The 22459-nt window shown below is 43.3% G+C and overlaps 3 protein-coding genes across 3 annotated transcripts; all 3 read left to right on the forward strand.

The window, feature by feature from the left end:
* Positions 1 to 184: 184 nt before the first annotated feature.
* On the forward strand, positions 185 to 13320 carry dgcr2 (DiGeorge syndrome critical region gene 2). Its single transcript, XM_030354115.1, has 10 exons — positions 185 to 566; positions 4476 to 4598; positions 6630 to 6716; positions 7368 to 7581; positions 8153 to 8229; positions 8434 to 8619; positions 8893 to 9096; positions 9624 to 9776; positions 10123 to 10359; positions 10784 to 13320. The coding sequence occupies exons 1-10, from the start codon at positions 485 to 487 to the stop codon at positions 11035 to 11037; spliced, it is 1617 nt and encodes a 538-aa protein (XP_030209975.1). The 5' UTR covers positions 185 to 484; the 3' UTR covers positions 11038 to 13320.
* Positions 13321 to 14656: 1336 nt separating this feature from the next.
* LOC115542205 (carbonic anhydrase 15-like) lies at positions 14657 to 18035 on the forward strand. Its single transcript, XM_030354363.1, has 8 exons — positions 14657 to 14884; positions 15066 to 15098; positions 15596 to 15772; positions 16129 to 16274; positions 16362 to 16454; positions 16557 to 16623; positions 16713 to 16873; positions 17002 to 18035. The coding sequence occupies exons 1-8, from the start codon at positions 14833 to 14835 to the stop codon at positions 17218 to 17220; spliced, it is 948 nt and encodes a 315-aa protein (XP_030210223.1). The 5' UTR covers positions 14657 to 14832; the 3' UTR covers positions 17221 to 18035.
* A 1585-nt stretch (positions 18036 to 19620) lies between these two features.
* On the forward strand, positions 19621 to 22284 carry snrpd3l (small nuclear ribonucleoprotein D3 polypeptide, like). The gene is made up of 4 exons (XM_030355255.1): positions 19621 to 19923; positions 20414 to 20549; positions 21692 to 21884; positions 22047 to 22284. Exons 2-4 carry the CDS (start codon positions 20424 to 20426, stop codon positions 22109 to 22111), a joined length of 384 nt encoding a protein of 127 aa, XP_030211115.1. The 5' UTR covers positions 19621 to 19923; positions 20414 to 20423; the 3' UTR covers positions 22112 to 22284.
* The last annotated feature ends 175 nt before the right edge of the window (positions 22285 to 22459 follow it).

The raw sequence follows: 22459 nt of genomic DNA on the forward strand, positions 1-22459 counted from the left end.
TACATGACTCACTCGTAGGAGTAAACCCAAGGCCGACGTTCCCAGATTTTATGTAACGCTCATACACCATATCTCCAATGGAAATGCATTCCCTACTGAATAACAGAGATTGTGTGTGATGGACTCCGCCCAGCAGGCCTCCCCAGATGACTCGCTCCTCTGCGTGTTGGTTGGGCTCCTCGACGTCGGGTTGTTGTGATGGGAGGACGCCGCCATCTTGGTTCAGTAGGGAGGACGGTAGGCGTACACCAGCTTGCTAGCCATAGCAGGCTCTGTAGATTAACTTTAATCTACGAGTGTCTGTTGAGCGTATTGCAGGAAGACCCCACTTCATCGCATTGCTGCTTTAACGGAACTCAAATGGATACACGGTCATTAGTAGTTTTATTATTAGGGTGCTAACAGGTTGAAGGGGGGCGACCGTGGTGCGGATCTCTCGGGTGTTTTATTTCTGAGTAGACGAGCTACTATGAATGGAGGATAAATGTTGCCGAAGGCTGACAGCAGCTGTTTCGTCTTCTTCTCTCTTCTCTTCGCCCTCGTGCAAACGGATCCACCGAAGACAGGTAATTTAACGCCAAACGCACACGTTGGCTTTCAAGTGCTTGACGTCAACATGCACGAAAGGGGAAACTGAATTGCTGCTCAGCGGTGTGCATGAGGAGCGAGGCCTCCTCCAGAGAGCCGCGGACTCGAGGTTCTCCTCATGCCGCGGCATGCGTCTGCAGAGCAGGGCGCGCATATGAGCTGTGTATTGCCCTGCACCATACAGCTATGTCTGCAAGATAATATCAGTTGTCAGAAAATAAATAAATTGCTGATGGAAATATTGGATATTTTCTAGATGTTTAACATGTAAAGCCTCGGGAGAAAGACAAGAGATTAGACAACCATATCGTGCTTCAAACAAATCCTAGAACATCTAGAAACAAAATGATAAGCAAGTGATGTTATTCCTTTAGCTTAAAAGCAAATCAGCATGAACGCAAGAAGCTCCAGCTGTCCTTAAAAGGACTACATGTTGTGTCTTGAATGCCAGTAGTAGTGTTTATTTGGGCAAAGTAGCATCCGTTTACCATTCCAAAATCATCTGTTTTATAAAGCACACGATAGTCAAACAATCTCATAGTTTCACAGTGCGCATATTTCAAGACCAAAGAAGGGGTTACTGATTTGATGACCCAGGCAACCATCTCCATCCCATGGGGTTACAAGCGATCTAACTGCTTTTGCATGTTCATAGGTTTATCTTCCTATTTAAAAACACATGTTTAGGGCAGGACCTTCAGTTCAATAATCATATGGACGGTTAAGCCCCAATACCCGGGGATCACCCAGAGGGATACATGCTCAGCTGATGGATGGTATCTGGCTGACCTCTGCATGCTGTTATAGCTGTGGGTCGTACTTTACAATCTCTCTTTATTGCCGTGCGGGAAACAAATGTTAAGGGACAGAACTAATGATTGTTTTCCTTGTCGTTTCATCCGTCCTATTTTAAGACATTAATCCCTCGGTGTAGAACTGGAGATAAATAATGGGGATTGAAATGATAACATGACTCACTGTCTGGACCCCAGCGTGAAAATATGGTATCAAGAAGAGGGTCTCGTTCAGAAGGCATCCATCAAATTCTATCAATTTGGAAGTTATATTTGGTATTTATTTACCGTTGAACATAACCAAAAGCGATCGATACCAAAGGCCACTAACTTTGACATTGGATTGATGTGGCAACTTTTTTGGTTTATGACCAAGTCATATGTTATATCATGTCCCCTAGCAAAGTTGAAGGGGATGCCCCACAGTAGGTCAGGTCAAAACACAGGTCCCTAATGTCCTTGTTTTTTCAGTTTCAATTTGTGTAGCCATTGGGTTCAACAAAATAGGAAACGGGTAGTCAGCATGAAGGGTATGTAGCAAATATAATTACAACACATCTATGTTTTGTACAACATGGAGATGCTTTGCGACCATGGAAGGAGATTCAGACCACACCGGAATAGCTAGAGGCCTTGTCTTGTTGTCACCATGGCTGCTCTTCTGTTTGTGAAAAGTATGAACACAAAACTTGATGGACAGACATGGTTCACCAGAAAGAACAGCTACTTTACCAATGCCGTTGTTGAGCTGTCGTCATCAGCAGATGATTTATGATCAAGGTGCGATGGGAGGTAGAAATATTGAAAAACGTTAGTCTCTCTTTCTGCCTGAATTAACTGATGGATGCTGTTGCATACTACATGAGTCCATTCCGCAAGGCTTTGATCAATACCCTTGAGGTCTTGGAAACAATTAGCCATATCCAAACATTGTAACCGAGTGCCCAACATAACCTTTGTCAACTTTGGATGCATGTATTGATCTAATTCAGAACATTGGCATACGCATTTTTTGATGAGAATATATGATGCGTTCACTGTAGTTTAGAGGTAGTGGTCTGGACTAATAACTTCAAAAATAATTGTATATTAATGCTATGAATATAATAATGAATGTATAATTCCTTGTGGGACGGCTGGAAGCATTTCGCAGTGTTTCTGAGTTTTTTTTTCCCGTTTCCATTCGACATGTTGTGTATCATATATTCACAAACCACTACAAAACAAACATGGCAGTTGGCTGCAGTTAACCTGAAAATGACTAAGGAGTTGAATAACTCAATCACCTTTTAATAATCAGCTTTAGCAGTGAACGATTCTGCGGGCTCTGCTAAAAACTTGCTAAACAAGCAATATTTTCTGATGACATAACATTGTGACTTTGCACATATAACGTATCACTTTCCCCAAAAGCACATAATGTCAAGGCCTAGTTGTATAGCTTTTCACATGCACAGTTGGGTTATGTACCTATTCATACAAAAGTTAATCTACAAAGCTGAAAGACAAGCCCATCATTCATCTAATTAATTTCCAGGACTCCAGCTGGACATCTCCTATAAATGAGGCCTTATCCGACCATCATTCCTTTCACAATGCATTTCTTGCAACACAATGAAGTTAAACACCTCCCCTTGCCTAATTTAACATAATTTGATTGTGTCAAACTGTATTAGCCGCATGGATCAACAACAGCTAGGCGTTTACCGCTAGATAAAGTGGGTAGTGTTGTCAAAGTTCTGCTGTATTGTTGGAGCATCCAAGCTAGCATAGTTTAGGTCAACCAGGCTGCTGAAACAACAACCATTACCCTTAAATAGTTTTGGCTGTTTTTAAAACTCAGAAGAAGCAGGAATTCTCAAACAAAGACATGGGTGTTGAAGGCAGGCACTTTTGTTAAATGGGGTGGTAAAAAAAACAACAGGATTTCCACACGGTTAAATAAAAACAAGACAGTCAGTGGGGGACCCAGACTTGCCTTTTTGTGGTTTGCTTCAATACAGATTAGTGTATAAATAAGCACGACTGAACGTGGACAGATTTAAATAAAGGATGTTAGCATTCAATTTACTTGATTTGTTTCAGGTCCACAGCTTGCTGTGGCCAGATTATTGGCAGGTAAGCGGTGCATACGTAATACTAAAGTAGAAGTTTGTCGCCTTCGCTTCCTGATTTGAATAAATGAATTATAATATATGAATGTGCAAAAGTCCATCTTCCCTATTCTTCGCAACAGGCTAGCTGTTTGTCAACGACATTAAGTGACTATCTCAAACGGTGCTGAATAATAACGGTTTGAATCAGGCAAGAGTTTAATTGTGTGGAGTTGTGCAACTGTAATTAATTAATCTTTCCCCGATGTTTGTGACAAGCATCACGGAAAATAAATCACTATTATGGTCTAACAAGGAACAAATTTCAGATTTCAAAACAAACAATAACTTCATGGTAATATGATATGTAACATACATTAATTTGGACTCTGAACGCTGGATCAGTGGTTTGATCCCATGTTACCAGCCTGTCGTGGGCGGCTCTGCTGCAGTAACATGTCTCATGTGTGAACCCACCATGGTGCCGAACCGCTGGCCCACTTATTATGAACCCCCTGTTACGAAGGGATACGTTAGCACGTGGTCAAGAGAGGGGCTGTTTTGATCTAGGGGATGGCTACGTCGTGACCATTACTGTTGCCATGGCAACTAAGGGTTGGTTTAATTAATAAAACACTAGTCCTCTGATCCCCGAGTCACGATTCGTCAACATAATGAATATACTTTCGAAATGGATAACATTGTGTGCTGGTTTTGGTTTAAATCACATCATTCATGAGTTTGGTGTCTCTACTTCTTTGAATCAGATTCAACCAACTATCCATAATACATCCCACGCAAACACAAAACGTACCCACACTCTAGCTGACGTTTTTAATATTGCCTCAGACCAGGCGATTGTCTGTAACGTGTGTGTGTGTGTGTGTGTGTGTGTGTGTGTGTGTGTGTGTGTGTGTGTGTGTGTGTGTGTGTGTGTGTGTGTGTGTGTGTGTGTGTGTGTGTGTGTGTGTGTGTGTGTGTGTGTGTGTGTGTGTTTCAGAGCATCGCTGCAACCCGGGCCAGTTTGCCTGTCGCAGTGGGAAGACTCAATGCATCCCGCTGGACTGGCAGTGCGATGGCTGGACCGCCTGTGACGACAAGAGCGATGAGCTGGACTGTCACCGTGAGTCATTTTCTGAAGGCGTCCATTTTGCCATCAGAATCATGTTCTGCGTAATTATTATGTTCCAGCAGGCATGTTTGGTTTTTAAAATAGGTCAATTCGAGGCTAACTATGTTGGCCCCTGAAAAATGAAACGAGAAGAAAGGGAATGGACCATGTTTATAGAATATTAATGTTATGCTCAAGGGTTCAATGCAGAAAAAATCCTGTTGCTGACTGCCTGATTTTATTTTATGCACTATTGCATGCTTGTACTTCTGGAAGGACTATGTAGGTAGAAAATATCTATGTTGTTGTGATCTTGTGATTATTGCCATCATAAGGAGCAGGATAGTCAAGTGCCTAGGATGACTCGGCAGACAAAGGTTGTAGGTTCAATCCTATCATTCTACCTGTAAAATCTGCTTCTTTAATGCCTCAGTCTCTGATTTCACTTTCAGTGATCACTAAATAGTCAATATAAGTGATGCAAAGCGCCACATTCCACATCCCACAAATGGTTGGTCAGGGGTTAAAATAACTTGGCAGGCACATAATCAGAAAGGAGCAAAAGGCACAGATACTACAGACACCAGCTGCCTGTCTCTGTGTGGGAGGGTATTTTTGGCCCGTGGGGACACCAAATAGATGGATAGATAGCAGTGTTAAGCTGTTGACGGAAATCCCATTGTTTGTTTGTTTCCCCGTCTTAAACCCCAGCCTGCCACAGCATTATCGTCTGAACGAGGGAAAAAGTGCAGGATTGAGCCCAGCATCTAAGCTTCAGGCTGAAGCTGCTGTCTATGTGTCCATGTACTCTCTGACCGCTTTTTTATTCTCGGCTCTCTGCTGTCATTTCAACTGAAAGACGAAGTGTCCGAAGTGTCATTCGATCATAGCATTATTAAAATGCAGAGGGCGATGACTAACACAGGACACAAGGCCACAAAACCATCATTCTACTAACAAGAGCGCTGCCATTTTAGAAGTATAGGAGCATAGGAATGTTATTGGTAGTAATGGTGTTTTGGTCATTGTACAGTAATTAATCATGGAGGGATTTGTCATTACATGATGACTTGAAACTGCCTCAGAGTTTCTCATGTGAGCCGTGGTAAAACAATGTTTTATTAGACTAGTTCATTGTAAATATATAGTTTTAATTAATCTATTTCACAGTACTACAACCCTGTTGAGTCCTTTGAATATGGTAGAGTATTGTGTATTGAGGACTTGTTTGAGCGCTCTGCTCGACAACCTCGGCTGGACCCCTGGTACCGCCATCAGTAAGCCATCCTAGCTATCGTTGTTGTTTACAGGGAACGGGTTAACCAGCATTTGTAAGTGCTTGGCATGTGTTTCTATGACATCCTGACCATTCCGACAGTGAGATAATGTTGTTTCTTGTTTCTGACAAATGTAATTTTTATTTGATATTATCTATAATATTAAGTTGTGCTTTGGATTAAAGCGTCAAGGGCATTTGTCTCTTTGGATAAAAGCGTTTAGGGTGTTTACATTATAAAAGGACCTAAATGTAAATGTCCACTGGATTAAAGATGAATACATTCATGTTATTTAATTGATATAGCTATTGCATGATATTAATAATACGGTTTAAAACCAGTTTTTACCATTTAGTAAAACCACATTTTGATGCAGTGTGAAAGCAGCAGAGAGAGGTTGAGAACCCCCCAGTCAGTAGGCGTAAGACTTTCATAAAACTCACCGACAGTGTTCTGTCCACTCTAACTGGGTGAACTAGCGTACCTCTGCTGGCTGAGTGGGAGGGTGTCGAGATAAAGATTCTTGTAAACAAAGTGAATGGCCTGCTTCTGTTATTTGTAGAATATATCAGTTGGAGGATGGGATTTTATTGATGAAATGAAATAAAATAGCACCTTTTTAACTGCTCGTTATGCCATACGGAAGCAATTGAGTTCAAATATCTCCTCAAAAACATACTTCCCAGGTTGGATTTGAGGACATCCCATTGCAATAACCTGTCCCAACATACGCCTTGTTTTAACACAAGTGAACTCCTCCCCCCAGCTATAAAGGAGGAGCGGTTTGGCTACGGCAGCAGTGCGGACCAGGTGGAGGATGTGATGGGCGTCGCCCAGCCGGCGCGCTTCAACAGTAAGAGTTACCGTCCGTCCACACACACACACACACCAGGACCCTGGTGGAGCTGCTGTAGGGACCATTCGAGAGCGGTAAAGAAGGAGACAGAGGGCAGAGAACAAGTGTTGCATTTCACACACCTGTGAGGGACCGGTTCCAACCGTTGTTACGGTCACGGGAGAGATGCCCTAAATGGTCAGAAATTAGCCTGGAGCAGAGACGGGCTCAGTCGACTCGAAACCGATATTATCCCAGTTCATTTCCCTCACTCATTGCCGACGAATGGCTTATCCATTTCTAACAAATCACCACTCCAATTATACCTCTTGAATCTTAACAGCAGCACATATTTAAAGCCTTCAACCCCTTATAATACGTTTTTATTCAATGTTTTTCAGCCCTAAATGCACGGTTTTTATTTTGATACTTAATTGCACTACCATCATGTCACACATTCTCCAAAGCATGTCTTTTATATTTAATATCTTCTATCGTCCATATTATCCCTGTGGATATTTTATTTTATTTTATGATCTTGTTTATGTATGCTGTATGTGACGTTTTCAAGCAAGCGTTTTCAAGACACGTTTTCATGTGTCTTTGAATTTCCTCCTGGGGATCAATAAAGTATTAATCAATCTCTCCATCTATCTATCTGTTCTGCAGAGAAGTGCCCGAGCGGCTGGCACCACTACGAGAAGACGGCCAGTTGCTACAAGGTGTACCTGCGGAAGGAGAACTACTGGCAGGCCGTGGACACTTGCCAGAAGGTCAACGGCTCGCTGGCCACCTTCGTCACAGATGAGGAGCTGCAATTCATCCTTAAGATCGACGTGGAGTTTGATGACAAGGTCTGCGAGCAGACTAGAGATCAGTGCAAGTGAGTGTCGAGAAATGTATTTGATGACGGTTGAGTTTGCAATCTCGTGCGTTTGTCTCACTTCTGTCTACGTCTGAATACTTGCGGAAGTGAGTAGTTGGATTCATAAGGAACCGGTGACTGGTACAAAATTTAAAGTGCTGTTTTTTGGCAACAACAGAAGCTACCATTTGAGACGCGTTACATAAGAGATGTTGACGTTGAACACGAATCACGTGTAAACAAGAATGTGTGACATGGATTATGGGATGTAAGGTCACGTTTAGCGCAAAGCAGCTTCTTGTAGGGAAGCCATCCAGGGGAAACCTGTTTATGGTCGCTACCAGCCCCCCTCCCACGTGGGTGGTAGTGACCATAAACAGTGGTGACCCCTCTGGCCCTAGGTCTGAATGTATATACAGACCTCAGGCCAGGGATTAGCCTCCCCCCCCCCCCCCCCCCATGGCACCTCACTGACCCCTATACGCCATCTAGTGGTTCGACGAGAACCACAACTCACCTGCATATTTTAAATCAAATATTTAATATATTAGTGATTTATAAAAATGTGGATCTAACTTTTCTTTCGTAGGTTTTGGGTCGGCTACCAGTATGTTATCACCACTCAAAACCACTCCCTGGTTGGGCGCTGGGAAGTGGCCTATAAAGGTAAACATTTTAAAGAAAATCTACCAGGCTCTGACTGGCTGACCTTAACAACAATGACCAAGATTTACATTTACATTATTCATACTATTCATTATGCAGACGGGCCGTTTAGCATCTACTGTTCTCCTCTCGGCCCACCAGCTCCCTGTTGCCCCCTAGTCGTGCTTATCACCGCGGGTGGTGCGGCTGTGTTTCCCTCCCCAGGGCTGATGCAGGCCTTCCTGCCCCCCGACAGCCTGCCCAGCTTCTCCCAGGAGGGCGCGCCCATGCAGGACAACGTGTTCTGCGGCCAGCTGCAGCGCTTCCAGAGCAAGAGCATGAACGAGCGGGGCCTGCACAGCTGGAACGCCGAGAACTGCCACAAGAAGTTCCCCTTCCTGTGCAAGAGGAGTACGTCGCGCTCCGATTGGTGGACTCGGGGAGGATTACGTCGCGTTCTGCTTCCTGTCAGAACCCCAATTCAAAAGGGATACTGGGGATACTGGGAATTGGAACAAGGAAGGAAACCAAAAACATAAGAATTCTCAGCTAGAGCAATTTGATATATGAAATACATTTTACAATATAAATGTACGATACAAAAATATTAACACTACAAGGAAAATAAATTGCTATTTTTCCGAAGTTAGTATCTGACGAGTCTCGCCCTTCCCCCGGCCACAGGGCAGACGTGCGTGGACATCAAGGACAACGTGGTGAACGAGGGCTACTACTTCACGCCAAAGGGCGACGACCCGTGCCTGAGCTGCACGTGTCACGACGGCGAGCCGGAGATGTGCGTGGCGGCGCTGTGCGAGCGGCCGCAGAGCTGCCAGAACTTCCGCAAGGACCCCAAGGAGTGCTGCAAGTTCACGTGCCTAGACCCAGGTACGGCACACACCGAACCGGGTAGCCACCAAGTCGTACACTATGTATACTGCACAATGCTGACCACTAGTGGACGCGTCAGGTACTGCACACATCTCACTGCTGGTGGACGAGTCAGGGCTCAACCTATGGTGATATTGAGTTTTACATTTTTCTCGAGCCAACTTTTGATTATGAAGTGTCATTATTATATGCTAGATTTGTATTTATTAGATTCTGATTAGATTACTATAATTTTTTCTTTCTTTTATATGTATTGTGTTCTATTACTGTATCTGTCTTTTTGTATATTCAATTTTCATTTGTTTGTTCGTGTTTTTTGTAAGGCCTGTACGAACTTTGCAATGAATTTATGTAATGGTAATCAGTTCTTTCGAACTACCAGTCAACAACAACAACGGTGACAAAGCATACGATGTTGGAGCATAATACATCCTAGTTGTAATTCAGAATATCGTTCATCTGTGTCTGTTAACGGCGTTAAATGCATCAGTCCTTCACACTGTCCTCCTGTCTTGCGTTCCCAGACGGCAGCAGTCTGTTTGACTCCATGGCCAGTGGCATGAGGCTCATCGTCAGCTGCATCTCCTCCTTCCTCATCCTCTCCCTGCTGCTCTTCATGGTGCATCGGCTCCGCCAGCGCCGCCGCGAGCGCATCGAGACGCTCATCGGAGGAAACCGTAAGAAACCTCAGGGCCCAGCGTCCCGCAGTGTAGCCTATTGGTTTGTGTCCCTCTAAGCTTACTGCATGTACACCCCGAGCACTACATCATATGGATTCACCTTTTCAGCTACTTTTTGAGTTATTATTACTTATTTTATGATACTATATCAAAACGTATAATTAATGAGAGGGGTGCATCGGCATACAATTTTCATACATTTATATAAATAAAAAAAAAGGAACTTTAATTTTAAATAAAAATAATAATGATCGTAGTACAATGAGAAAATGATCAGCAAATGTTGCGGGGTGGTAGGCGAGGTCGACTGTCTGACCGCGGCGTCTCTCCCCGTCTCCCCCAGTGCACCACTTCAACCTGGGCCGCCGCGTGCCCGGCTTCGACTGCGGCCCGGATGGCTTCGGCACGGGGCTCACGCCGCTGCACCTGTCGGACGACGGCGAGGGCGGCGCCTTCCATTTCCAGGAGCCCCCGCCCCCCTACGCCGCCTACAAGTACCCGGACCTCCACCACCCGGATGACCCCCCGCCCCCCTACGAGGCCTCCATCGACCCCGACAGCCTGCTCTACATGGAGCTCGGTAAGGACGGGGGCGGGGGAGCTTTAGTCTAGGGGGCTATCGGTTCTAAGGCTCTTGGTTTCAGACCCCCGAAGACCGCCGTCGACCTGACCTGTAGGCAGCCTCGAGCAGGATGCCCCGCCTAAACCCTGACCTGCTCCTTGTGACGTCTAAAAGAAATGATCACTAATTTGCTTTGGATTAAAGATTCTGTCTACAGGAAGAAGTGGACCATTGTGAAGCTTGATTTGTTTGTTTTTTTAAAAAATCATTTCACTACTCTTTCCAATTTCTCTTTACTCTTTCTCTCCTCTCCGCCAGATTGATTTAAAGACGAATCCATCCAGGCTTTTGGTTTAATTAATATAGCCTTGTATTTTTTGAGCTAATCTCCATCTCTCCTTTTTTCCCTTCTCCTGTGCCGCTCACCTCCTCCCCCCTCCAGTGCGCAGCGCTGTCCCCGTGGTGGCTCGGCAGCCCAACACCATGGCCCGCTGTCTGCAGGTGGCCATCCCCCAGGTCCCCCCGGCCCCCCTGCAGCAGGCCCTGGGCCCCCCCGCCGGACACCGGGAGGACTCCATCGACAGCAACACGTTCCTGGTGGGGCCCGACACGCCCACCGACGGCCACGCCCCCCCCCACACCACCGTGGCCGTGGACTGCGGCAGCGCCGGCCTGTCCCTCAGCACGGTGGTGTGAGGCTGGGGTCTGCAGTCATACCCAGACTGGCCGGCAGGGGGAGCCAGCGAGCCGGCTCAGTGTGAAAGTGGACTGGCCTGGTCTAATATTTAGGCAAGGGGTCAACGGCAACGAGGATGATCTAAAAAAATGAAATAGAATGAAAGAACAGAATTTGTACAGTCGGTGGGAGAAGTTCAAAGAAAACAAACTATTATTTCAGGTGTAGGAGAGTCGTAATGCAGTCACAGTTTTCATTCGTGGTGGTTTGTGGGGACCTGCCCGTGTGTGGGTCCTCTCTAACTGGGACCCGGTCATCCAGAAGAGGATCCGAAGAAGACTTTTTTTTTCTTTCTTTCTTTCTTGTGCAGTCCAGAAGATGCTGCAGTGGCTTTGTGTGCGAGCTTCGACTCCTGAATTTCTATCAGACAAAGCTTTTGCAAGTCTCGAGATTTAGACGCCATGTTAAGAACTGTTAATGTCAAGTCCCGCCCCCCCCCCCCCCCCCCCCCCCTCCTTCCCTTTTCAGTTCGGTGCCTGTTTACTTTATTTTCTATTTTTCTTCTTCAGTTCTTTAGAAACCGACATATGGTGAAGGAATGAGGGAGAAAGAGTCTGGTCCTGTTTTGTCTCTTTGTCTCACAACGCTGTGAAAGTAGGCGTGTGTGGAGTCTTGGCTTGCGGACCGGACATCGCCCCCTGCTCCTTTTAGTGTCCCGGCACTGATTTAAAACATCCCTGATGTCTACCTGGTGAGAAGTAGACAAGCATTTCCGATCCACATAGAGCGAGCGGTCATCCAGGTTTATATGTGCATTCGGAGTCAGGCGGGTGGGGTAATAAGTGAGTTTTGTAGTCGCGAGCGGATGTTTTGGTACCTCTTGGGAAGCTGGGTACAGTTGGCTTTAGCTGCGTCCACAATGTTTATCAAAAGAAGTTGATGTGTTGAAATCTTTTTTGGAATATAGCTTACTATTCTTTGCACTCATACTGTCACTGCAATACTACTACTACTCTCTTTTTTTTTGCTGAACAAAGGATGTCTAAGCCACCACCAAAAACAGAACAATTATTGTCTTGTTTAAATTCATTTATATGTGTTTTTTATGTGTATTATTTTTTTAAGCGGTACATCTTAGTTTTTTTGGCAAGTTTACTTAGGCTGCCTAATGGTCATGGGTATTTGTTAAATATTGTACCTGATTTTGTTGTATTTCTGTTAAGCATTGGTGGCTATGTTATCTCTCCTGGTCATATTATTTCTGCTTCTTATTTCACCAAAAATAAGAAAAAAATGCTCAAAAACCCCAAGTGGACATGATTTACATTTGAATGCCCCTTTTAATGCTGTTCTATTACAAAGCATTCATTTAATAGGTGGACTGATATTTTCTAGGCCCCCCGAATCTTTGCAGTTGTGTTTTTATACTCTTGTTGCCGAATGGCACCAAGGCCCGGCCCGTTAATACAAAAAACAAAGCACAAAAACAAAATGGCCTCTCTGAGGTTTGTCATTCAGCAGCCAAATTCAGGGATTTCATGGCCTGGCCATAGACAGAATACATAACCACCAGCAACGCTATGCCTTTCTAAACGTGGCTTGCCATTCTGTGTGCGTGTATTTCCGAGGCCCCTAAGAGACAGAGAAAAGAGTGCCTGTTATTGGGTGCGACGCTCTCATTTCTGAATGTATGTACAATGCTCATCTTGTTAAGTCTTTTCTGTTTGTCTTTTAAGTTTATTTAAAATATGTTTTTGGCAACGACAATCCACAGAGGATTATCAGTGAGCTCCATGAATTGTGGAAGGTGTTGCATGTGTGTACAGGAGAAGGTGTATTGTTTCCGATTGGGTCTTTTGGGGGCTTATGTTTTGACCTATATGGAGCATGTGATTATCTTAAGGCATGCTGGGGGATTTTTATTTTGAAAGCATTGTAAGTAAAACTCATCTAGGTTGAATCATGAATCAAGATGTTTGCCCATGGTTTATTGTTTGTGTGCAGTTCAACCCCCCCCCCCCCCCCCAAAAAAAAAAAAACTACAAGGCATTCACACTAGTTTTATTTTCATTTGTTTTCCTGTGATAGGCTAAGGTGGTGTCAGAAGTACCTGATTTGATTTGAAACGCTTTATGTACGATTCCTCCAATGATACATCCTAACTCTCCTTCCTTAGCTTTTAAACTGCAAAATGTTCAATTCGCAGGGTGGGGGGGGAATTGGTCTTGGTCTTGTACTTTTCCTTTTCCTGAGGTCGATGTACATCTAATCAAATGCCAAATAAATTGCACCATGAAGGACAACTTGCTGTGTGGCCGGTGACTTAAATTGACTCTCGGGAACCCTCAACCTGTGGCGATAACGCCCTGGCGTGCCCGCCTCTCCTCTCGCCATATCTGGTGGCTCCAAGGTGCACCACCCACGGAGGAAGTCCTTGGGTCAGCCAGCGACCAAATGTCCCCTGGATTAAGCTGGGGAGCGGGAAACCCCGCTCTGTTCGGGGTCTTCCGTCGTGTTCGATCACTTCCAGCAACAACAAAAGACAGATTGAAGTTATTTATAGCCGGCTGATATACCTTACTCTGACTCATGACCCAGGGAACCCTGCTACCCCCGCTGGGAACAATAGTTCCTTAATAATAGCGAGGCTCTGTGCGTGCCGCGTGCATTCTCTGACAGAATCGACTCATTCATGGCTCCGAGGCGGGCCGTAAACAGGCTCTGCCGCTGCCCTGTGTCCCAGTGTTATTTTACAGTGAAGATTAATTATCAAATTAAACGGGGCATTATTTCAGATGTAGGCCAACTTTAATTTAGTGGAGGGGAAGTTCCCCAGTGAATCGAAAGGTTTTATGACCAGGCCGGAGCTCCCTGTTTCTGCGCAGTCATCATGTTTGTGCCACATTCTTGACCACCCTTTCTCGCCCGCCAGAAAAGCCAGATTGATTTAAAGAGAAATCTATCCTGGCTTTCATTGAGCCACGGGTGGATGGGTTTAATTAGTGAGACGCTCATACTTACAAATATCTTCTTTTATACTTATACGAATTATACATATTTTGAGCTTAACCTATAGCTGCAGTGATGAAATGATATAGTGCTGTAGTCCGTCAAGCATACAGTATGTAACTCACCTGAGTTACATTAGTGTGCGGCCCTCTTGCATCATGAACGGCAAAATTCCTCTTCTGAAAGTGGAAAGGAGCTTGACGTTTATGTACTACTTGAGCATATGACACACATCTTACAAGCAAACGATAAAGCCATTTCTATTATTACACTGAATGCCACTTCCAACACCATTTCTTTTTTAAAAAGTAATGACAAAATGAGTACAGAGGAGTAGTTGAATCAATCAAAATATATATCCATTCATGAAACCCCAATACGTCCCAAGTCACAAATGGTAAAATAATACACAAATAATCCTTCCTTGTTTAGATTGGATTTATTTGAATACACTGTGCTGCTGACCCTCTGACTTATCAAGGGAGATGAATGACTGTTAGAAAAGCCTGCCGCACAGGATGGGAATCCGTAATGAGTTAGTGTTGGGGTGTGTGTGTGTGTCTGTAAGGGGGGACGGACAGACGGACTGCGTATTCTTGGCATCAATGGGCCTGTTGAGACGAGACCACTTGCCCGTCAGTGACACACTCCACTGATCAGACGGATCCCATCCTCAAAGTTTTTTACCAATGGTTCCTATTTAAGGCTGTGAGTTTAGACGGAGCTCAGAGACAGGTGCTTGGACGGAGCTACCAGACCCTCCTAGTGTGACACGTGCAAGGGTTGATGAGCCAAGGACACTTAAGATGATTGTGACCACAGCCGTGCTTATGATTTTGATTGGCTACTCCGACTCGGGTAAGAACCATTCCTTATCTTCACAGGTATGCCAAAAACCATATTCATCTTCTTGTTCTGTAAAAATTATATTCAATGTTGGTCATTGTTTCTGTTACACATAAACGCAGATTCCTGAAGAAATCAAAATGTTCTGTCATTGCAGTCAACTAATTTAATCTTCAATCCTTCTTGTTTATAGTAGAGGAATATTGTTACGATGAAGGCCATTGTGGTGAGTCTTTTTCTTCTGTTGAACTCATTTACAAGAAAACAAGCTTCAAAACTCCTGAATGTAAATAATATTACTGCTATATTCAAAATCCAAATTATGGCAGAAACGAAGACCGAGCTGTGAATATGACTGAGATGTTAATAAGACTGTTCTGTCTATAAGACCTCACGTTATTAAGACTGTACTATTATTAAGGCTGAGCTACTATTAGGACAGTACTGTTGTCTGGACTGAGCTGGTATTTAGACAGTTCTGTTGTCTGGACAGAGCTGGTATTTAGACAGTTCTGTTGTCTGGACTGAGCTGGTATTTAGACAGTTCTGTGTTAAGACCTCATGTTATCAAGAATGGGCTGCGATTAAGACAGTTCTGTGGTTAACATCTCATGTTACTAAGCCTGTGATCTTATTAAGACTGAGCTGCTATTAAGACAGAGCCGTTATTAAGACAGTCCTGTTGTTAAGACTGAGCTGTTCTTAACACTGTTTTGTGGTTAGATCCTTACGCATGGGGAGACCTGTTCCCTTCTTGTCACCCACTTCTGGAAACGCATCACTCTCCGATCAACCTGGACTCTCAGATGACCAGGAGCTACTCACTGGGAGAATTCCTCCTGGAAGGCTTTGATGTGGCCCAGCCGGGTCAGTGGAAGCTGAATAACGATGGACACTCTGGTAGGTACAAGTCCCATGTATTCTCTACACCATTGACTTGAATTTTGTATTTTGTTTTTCTTTGTGCACATGGTGTGTGCATGTCTCTCTTATTTGTGTCTCTCTTATTTGTGTGTGTATCATGCTTCTGTGTGTGCATGCCTATGCATGCATCTATGTGTGTGGGTCTCTGTGTGTGTATATGTTTATATCATGCTTCTTGTGTGTTTGCATGCCTGTGTGTGTGTGTGTGTGTGTGTGTGTGTGTGTGTGTGTGTGTGTGTGTGTGTGTGTGTGTGTGTGTGTGTGTGTGTGTGTGTGTGTGTGTGTGTGTGTGTGTCTGTCTGTATATCTTGTGTGCATGCATCGGCCCCCAGTTGTTTTGGATGTGGGCGGGGGTCTGTCTGTGAGCGGAGGGGGTCTTCCTGGGGTGTACCACACCATTCAGCTGCACTTCCACTGGGGCAGCCCCTCCAGCAACGGATCCGAACACACGGTCGACGGACAGAGATACCCCATGGAGGTAAGGCACACTACAACGATCACGGTGGAGAGACGCTGCCCTCCTATGAGACATAGCGAGTGACAGCTTGCTCGTTTGGCTTTATAGATGCACATCGTCAACATGAAGTCCACCCATCCCAACGTGTCGGTGGCCTTGGGAGACCCCACCGGCCTGGCGGTTCTCGGAGTCTTCGTTGACGTGAGCTCAAATGCGTTAACTCTGTATAGAGGTGATATATTGAATTGGAAGCTATAACTCTTTTGTTGCTGTAATTGTGCTGGTTTATATTTTGTTTATCAGACGGCGTATGCAGACCATGAGCAATTTGGACATATTGCCAAAAAACTGTCATCTGTTGCTTACAAAGGTTAGAAAAATAAAACAAAATTCATGCTCTCTCCTCTTTGTACGTGGCATTTGATGTCTTCTGAACTCGGGTCTCTATCCTTCTCTTAGGTCAAACCACTTCGATCAAACCCTTTCCGCTGATTGGTCTTTTGCCTCAACAACATATGAGCCAGTACTACCGTTACCATGGTAGCCTGACCACTCCTCCATGTTCTCAAGCAGTTGTTTGGACTCTCTTTGAAGTGCCCATCCAGATCTCCTGGTCCCAGGTAGGTCCACCACATCTCAACTCAATGGTGTTACCCCGATGGATTGGCAATTTGATGCATTTTTCTCTGCCATTCACTAGCTCTTGGATTGTTGTTTGTAACGTGTTAGCGACTCTGTTTCCAATCAGCTGGAGCGGTTGACTTCGGGGATCTATGCCAGTGAGGAGTATGAAGATGATGCCACGCCCCTCTACAACAACTTTCGACACGTGCACCCAACTTATAGTCGCACTGTATACGCATCCCTCGACGCTAAGCTACTTAATAGCAAAGCTAGCGGCCTCTTCCATCCTTCTTTTTCAATTATTATAGTTATAATAACTTCACTGAACAGATGTATTCATTGACTCTAGATCAACCAGCTAGGGTTTTATTTTTTTTATTTGTCTTGCTTGATTGTTGTAAATACATGGTATGTTCTCAACAGAGTCAAATGGTGTTAACCTCACTTTTTATAAGGTGCTCGCAAAAAAAAAGAAGATAGAAGTAAAGAGTCTGGAATTTACAACGTATTCCCCTCTGCTTCGTTTAATGGACGACCTATAAGTCAATAGTAACAGAAGAAGCCATCAAGGCAAACAGACAGAGGATTATGTATAATGCTGTGAAGAAGAGTACTGTGATATAAGGAGAACTGTAATAGTGCTTTAATTTATCACGACTCACGAGCAATGATAATGGCTCATTATAATGTATATTATAAATGTATTTTAAATGTCAGTCCTAAAAATTACATAAAGGGACTTCTTGATCTCACTACAAGTCTAAATCTATTCAATCACAAAGTGACTATTTTATACACACTACCATTGAGCTATTCATTCAGTTGCAGAATGATAAGTACTTGTTGGTTACTTGGTGGTTACCTTTCAGAGCGTGGACTTTGTGTCATTAGCTGTCATAGGATGTATAATGCAGTGCCCCCCTCCGCTGCCTCTACTCGTAGTCACACCATTCTCCTCCTGTTACCGACTCGTGGCCGAGGCAGAATACAAATAGAGAAGCTACTGTGTCACGGGATTTGTGTATTGTCTGAGTTGGATGCGTTTGTTGAAGATGATGTCACTCACGGGACTGTCGTGTGTTAAGTAGATGGACAATGTACAGCCTTTCTTTCATTGAAATCAAAAATATAATAAAAACTTTAAATTTGGTGTTCCAACATATATTGTTTAGTTCTACTTGTTTAGTTTAGTTGTTCTATTCTAATATTACAGACAAAGGATATATTCACATCCATAGACTGTAAAAATAAACTACCACCTGGCGAAAGGGATTGTGCATCAAAATGCATCATTGGATATTTTTGGGGAAATACACCACCATTTTGATAGAAAAAAATATATATTAACGTACACATACCTTAGTCTAGGGCCCTAGGCTAATGAAAACATTGTTTTGCTACGTCCGAAATGAGAAACGATGTGGCTATTTCTCATGTTGTTCTCTTTTTCTCTCAACCCAACAATGTCTTCCAATAATGACAAATGATTTCAAGATCAATTACTAAACAGTGATAAACAACACCATTATCACCAGCAAAATAACATTCCAATGATATGCTCCCAAGATTCTGTTGTTAAGACTGAGCTGTTCTTGAGACTGTTCTGTGGTTAGATCCTTACGTATGGGGAGACCTGTTCCCTTCTTGTCACCCGCTTCTGGAAACACATGATTCTCCGATCGACCTGGACTTTGACCAGGAGCTACTCTCTGGGAGAATTCCTCCTGGAAGGCTTGGATGTGGCCCAGCCTGGTCAGTGGAAGTTGAATAACGATGGACACTCGATGGCAGGTGCTAGTCCCATTTAGTCTCTATACAACATCTGACTTGAATTGTGTATTTCAGACTATTTTTGTTTGTCGTGTGCGCGCGCGTGCGTGTATGTGTACATGTGCCTGCATGCTTATTTTTGTGTGTTTGTATATATTATGCTTCTTTGTGGGCATGCCTGTGCGTGTGTGTGTGTATGTTTGTGTGCATATATGCTTGTGGGTCTACAGTATGTGTGTGTATGTTTATACCATGCTTTTTGTGTGTTTGCATGGGTGTCTGCGTCTATGTGTGTGTTAGAGTGTGTGTGTGTGTGTGTGTGTGTGTGTGTGTGTGTGTGTGTGTGTGTGTGTGTGTGTGTGTGTGTGTGTGTGTGTGTGTGTGTGTGTGTCAATGATAACAACACCATGACCACCAGCAAAATAACATTCTAATGATGCTGTGCTTCCAACATGGAGGCCGTCATTGCAATGTGACGTCTCAATTGTTTGGGTCAAATCCATTAGGTCAAATCCTAAACCAGGGGTCACCATCACCAGGGCGCCCGCAAGGACCATATGAAGCGCCTGCAGGCCTGTTCTAAAAAATAGCACAACTCATTCTTGAACAACTCTTTCCCACCTTTTTAAGTCATTGTTGATAATTATTGTGAGAAATCATTAACATGATCAATGTCTTCACATAGATGAGTATCATTAATCATTAATAATAATATATACCTAAAGGCAAACTGAGCAAATTTGTTATTTCAGAAGAGGGTGCCCTTCGTATGATTCAGTACCCATGAAGTAGCTCTCAGGTTCCAAAAGGTTGGTGACCCCTGAACGTTTATGGAAATTGAGATTTTATGAAGGGATTTAGTGCCACCTATTGGGCTAATATGGTACAACTTGGACTAGAGCGGTGTGGGTGTTCGTGTATGTAGCTACCTACACTTGTCAGCTGAGAAACTGTTGCAGTTATCCATAGTAAAATACTTTGAAACTAGAATATAGCTTCACCTATATCATCGTTTCGGCGTCGATGTTCTGTCCACATGGTAATACCAATTTATGCAATGTTTGCATTGTTTATCATTGGCCTCAATTTTAAAAAAAAAAACTACAGGTCCATAGTGGCCATCTCGTTGTGTGACCCGGAAGTAGTTACATTTGTCGGGCATTCTGGGAAGGCGGAAAAAGCTCAAAAGCGTTTGTGAAATCGACGTCTGCACGTTGCCGCAGTGTAGAAGACTATCCCAAATAACAAAGAAAACTCTTCCAAATACGTAAACCAGGTATGTGTTATGTTTAATTTGTATGATGGTATATATTCTAAAATGTCGTCAAACTAATGTTTATAAAGGGTTGATATTTACGTGGTTCAGCTATCCTTAATTCTGGAGGTGTAGCCGACTAGCTCAGTGTCGCTAACTACAAGATTCAAATGAATGAAATCATTAACTCTTCCATATGATACGCACCCGTATCTAGTATTACGTCTTGGTTGTCTGTTAGTATTTTGGTTTTACTGCATATATACATATTTAGAAAGATTACCAACTAGTGTAATTTGTAGTTTACGTTGTACTGTGTTTCACTATTTGCTGGCCTAACCAGTCATCTATCAAGCCAAAATAAACCATTCTGTGATCGAGCTGCAATACTGAACATGACATCTCTAACGATTTAACTTGAATATTGGTTAAAGTTTAAGCTCGCCACTGTAAAGTGAAAAGCAAATTAAATCTTATCAAAGTAACCGATGTATTTTGCTTTTCCCCACAGGACCGACAACATGTCTATCGGCGTGCCTATCAAGGTTCTCCATGAAGCGGAGGGACACATCGTGACCTGTGAGACGAACACTGGGGAGGTGTACAGGGGCAAGCTCATTGAAGCCGAAGACAACATGAACTGCCAAGTAAGTTACATACATCTACATTGTGTAGACCAATATATTGGTGGTTATTCTACCAAGGCTAACCCATACCAATTAAGCCATCCTTTCAAACGGTTTAAAGTTATTCAAAAGTTAGTGGTGCTTCCAATCAAGTCACCTCTGATTTTATGCTCTGTTTAACAAAGTTGGAAGGAAATTCTTCCCATAACCCAAATGTTTGAGTGGAATAACTTTCTTAGATGATGGACCTGGTCGGGTTAATTCTACATTTGTGTGCTTTAATTAAAGTGCTATATATTTGCTTATTGTGGCCTTCATATTGGCAACCATCTAATATTTGAAAGACCCAAACTTGCAACCACACAATTAGAGTATAGGTACTTTTTCTTTCTTTAGCCCTGAATCACATATACCTACTCAAAGGTAATTTTCATCATCCCCAAAGTAACTAAAGGAGAGAATATAAACCTTGATGATACAAGGCAAAGAGCCCTCCGTCCAGGGATGTCTAGGAGGGCAATAGTTGTTCAGGGAGACTTGTTATGCATCATAAAACAGAAACAAAAGCATGATCGAAATTTAACCAAACTAAATCAGGCAAGCTAGTTTTTTTTTTTAATATATAGTAGAAAATGTGAATAGAAATGTCTACTGTTGACTCACTCTAGATGTGATGATCCATGTCATTGTTAAAGTGAAACAATTTTAGTTTTAAGATAATGTAAAATATTATCTAGAGTTTTGTGTGGCATGCTGATGCCTAAATATAGCTATCCCATGAATTCAATTTCACCCTATACCTGATGTTTATAAAATAAAACTTACTCTACTGCGATGTAAAGGATGTGTTGTAACTTTACATGTAGTCATTGAGTATAACATGGTAATATATTAGAGTATAACAACATATGTAACGGCACTATATGACGTTGAATACATTTTCCTTGTGTGCAAAGATTTATTTGCCAATACAATTTTTTGTGGAATGATTTTGGCACAGTATGGCACAAACTCCCCAACTTTTACTGCTGAACATTTGTTTTATTCTAATGTTGGGCTACCTTTGTCAAAGACTATGGTTAATTGAGGAACCATAACTAGGATAATAATAAATGCAACAGCCATTTCCCAGCCTATTAACCTGCCCTGTGCCTCCCTCACAGATGTCCAACATCACTGTGACCTACCGCGATGGGAGAGTAGCCCAGCTGGAGCAGGTCTACATCCGTGGGAGCAAGATCCGCTTTCTCATCCTACCAGACATGTTAAAGAATGCACCCATGTTAAAGAGCATGAAGAACAAGAACCAGGGATCAGGGGCCGGGAGAGGCAAGGCGGCCATTCTCAAAGCTCAAGGTGTGTGCCCGCTACTGAAATGGATGTGTCGTAGAAGTGAGGTGTTCTGTATTTGGCCCTCTACCTTCCTGTCAGACCATATGGATACTATATTTATTGTTTCAATTGTTTCATGTCAGTGTCTTTGGTTAATTAATGTGCTTATGCTTGTTTCCTGTGCAGTGGCGGCCAGAGGTCGGGGTCGTGGAGGAATGGGAAGAGGCAACATCTTCCAGAAAAGGCGATAACTGCTGCAGAGGTCAACTGAGGAGTTTTGCATTGTACAGACGTTTCTTTTGTTGTCCTTCGACGTTGGAAACAATTGTCATACATTTGTGTTTTCTTTGTCAATGTAACAAAGTGCTTTGCAGTTTTCTGCATTTTTTTTTCTTTTTTTTAAATAAAACGCTTTTAACTTGTACACTTTTTTTCTTCATTAAAACATCCCCAGATATTTTAATTCCAATACCTCATTTACCTCCCAGGGATTACAAATGGGACTGAATGTGTATCAGGGGCAAGCTCTGTTTGCAGTTGTCCATCACAACCAGCAAACTGATCAATATCAAAAGTTATTGGTTATTTGCAATGATAAA

This window comes from Gadus morhua, chromosome 4 (assembly GCF_902167405.1).
Source record: "Gadus morhua chromosome 4, gadMor3.0, whole genome shotgun sequence".
In the NCBI taxonomy this organism is placed as follows: Eukaryota; Metazoa; Chordata; class Actinopteri; order Gadiformes; family Gadidae; genus Gadus; species Gadus morhua.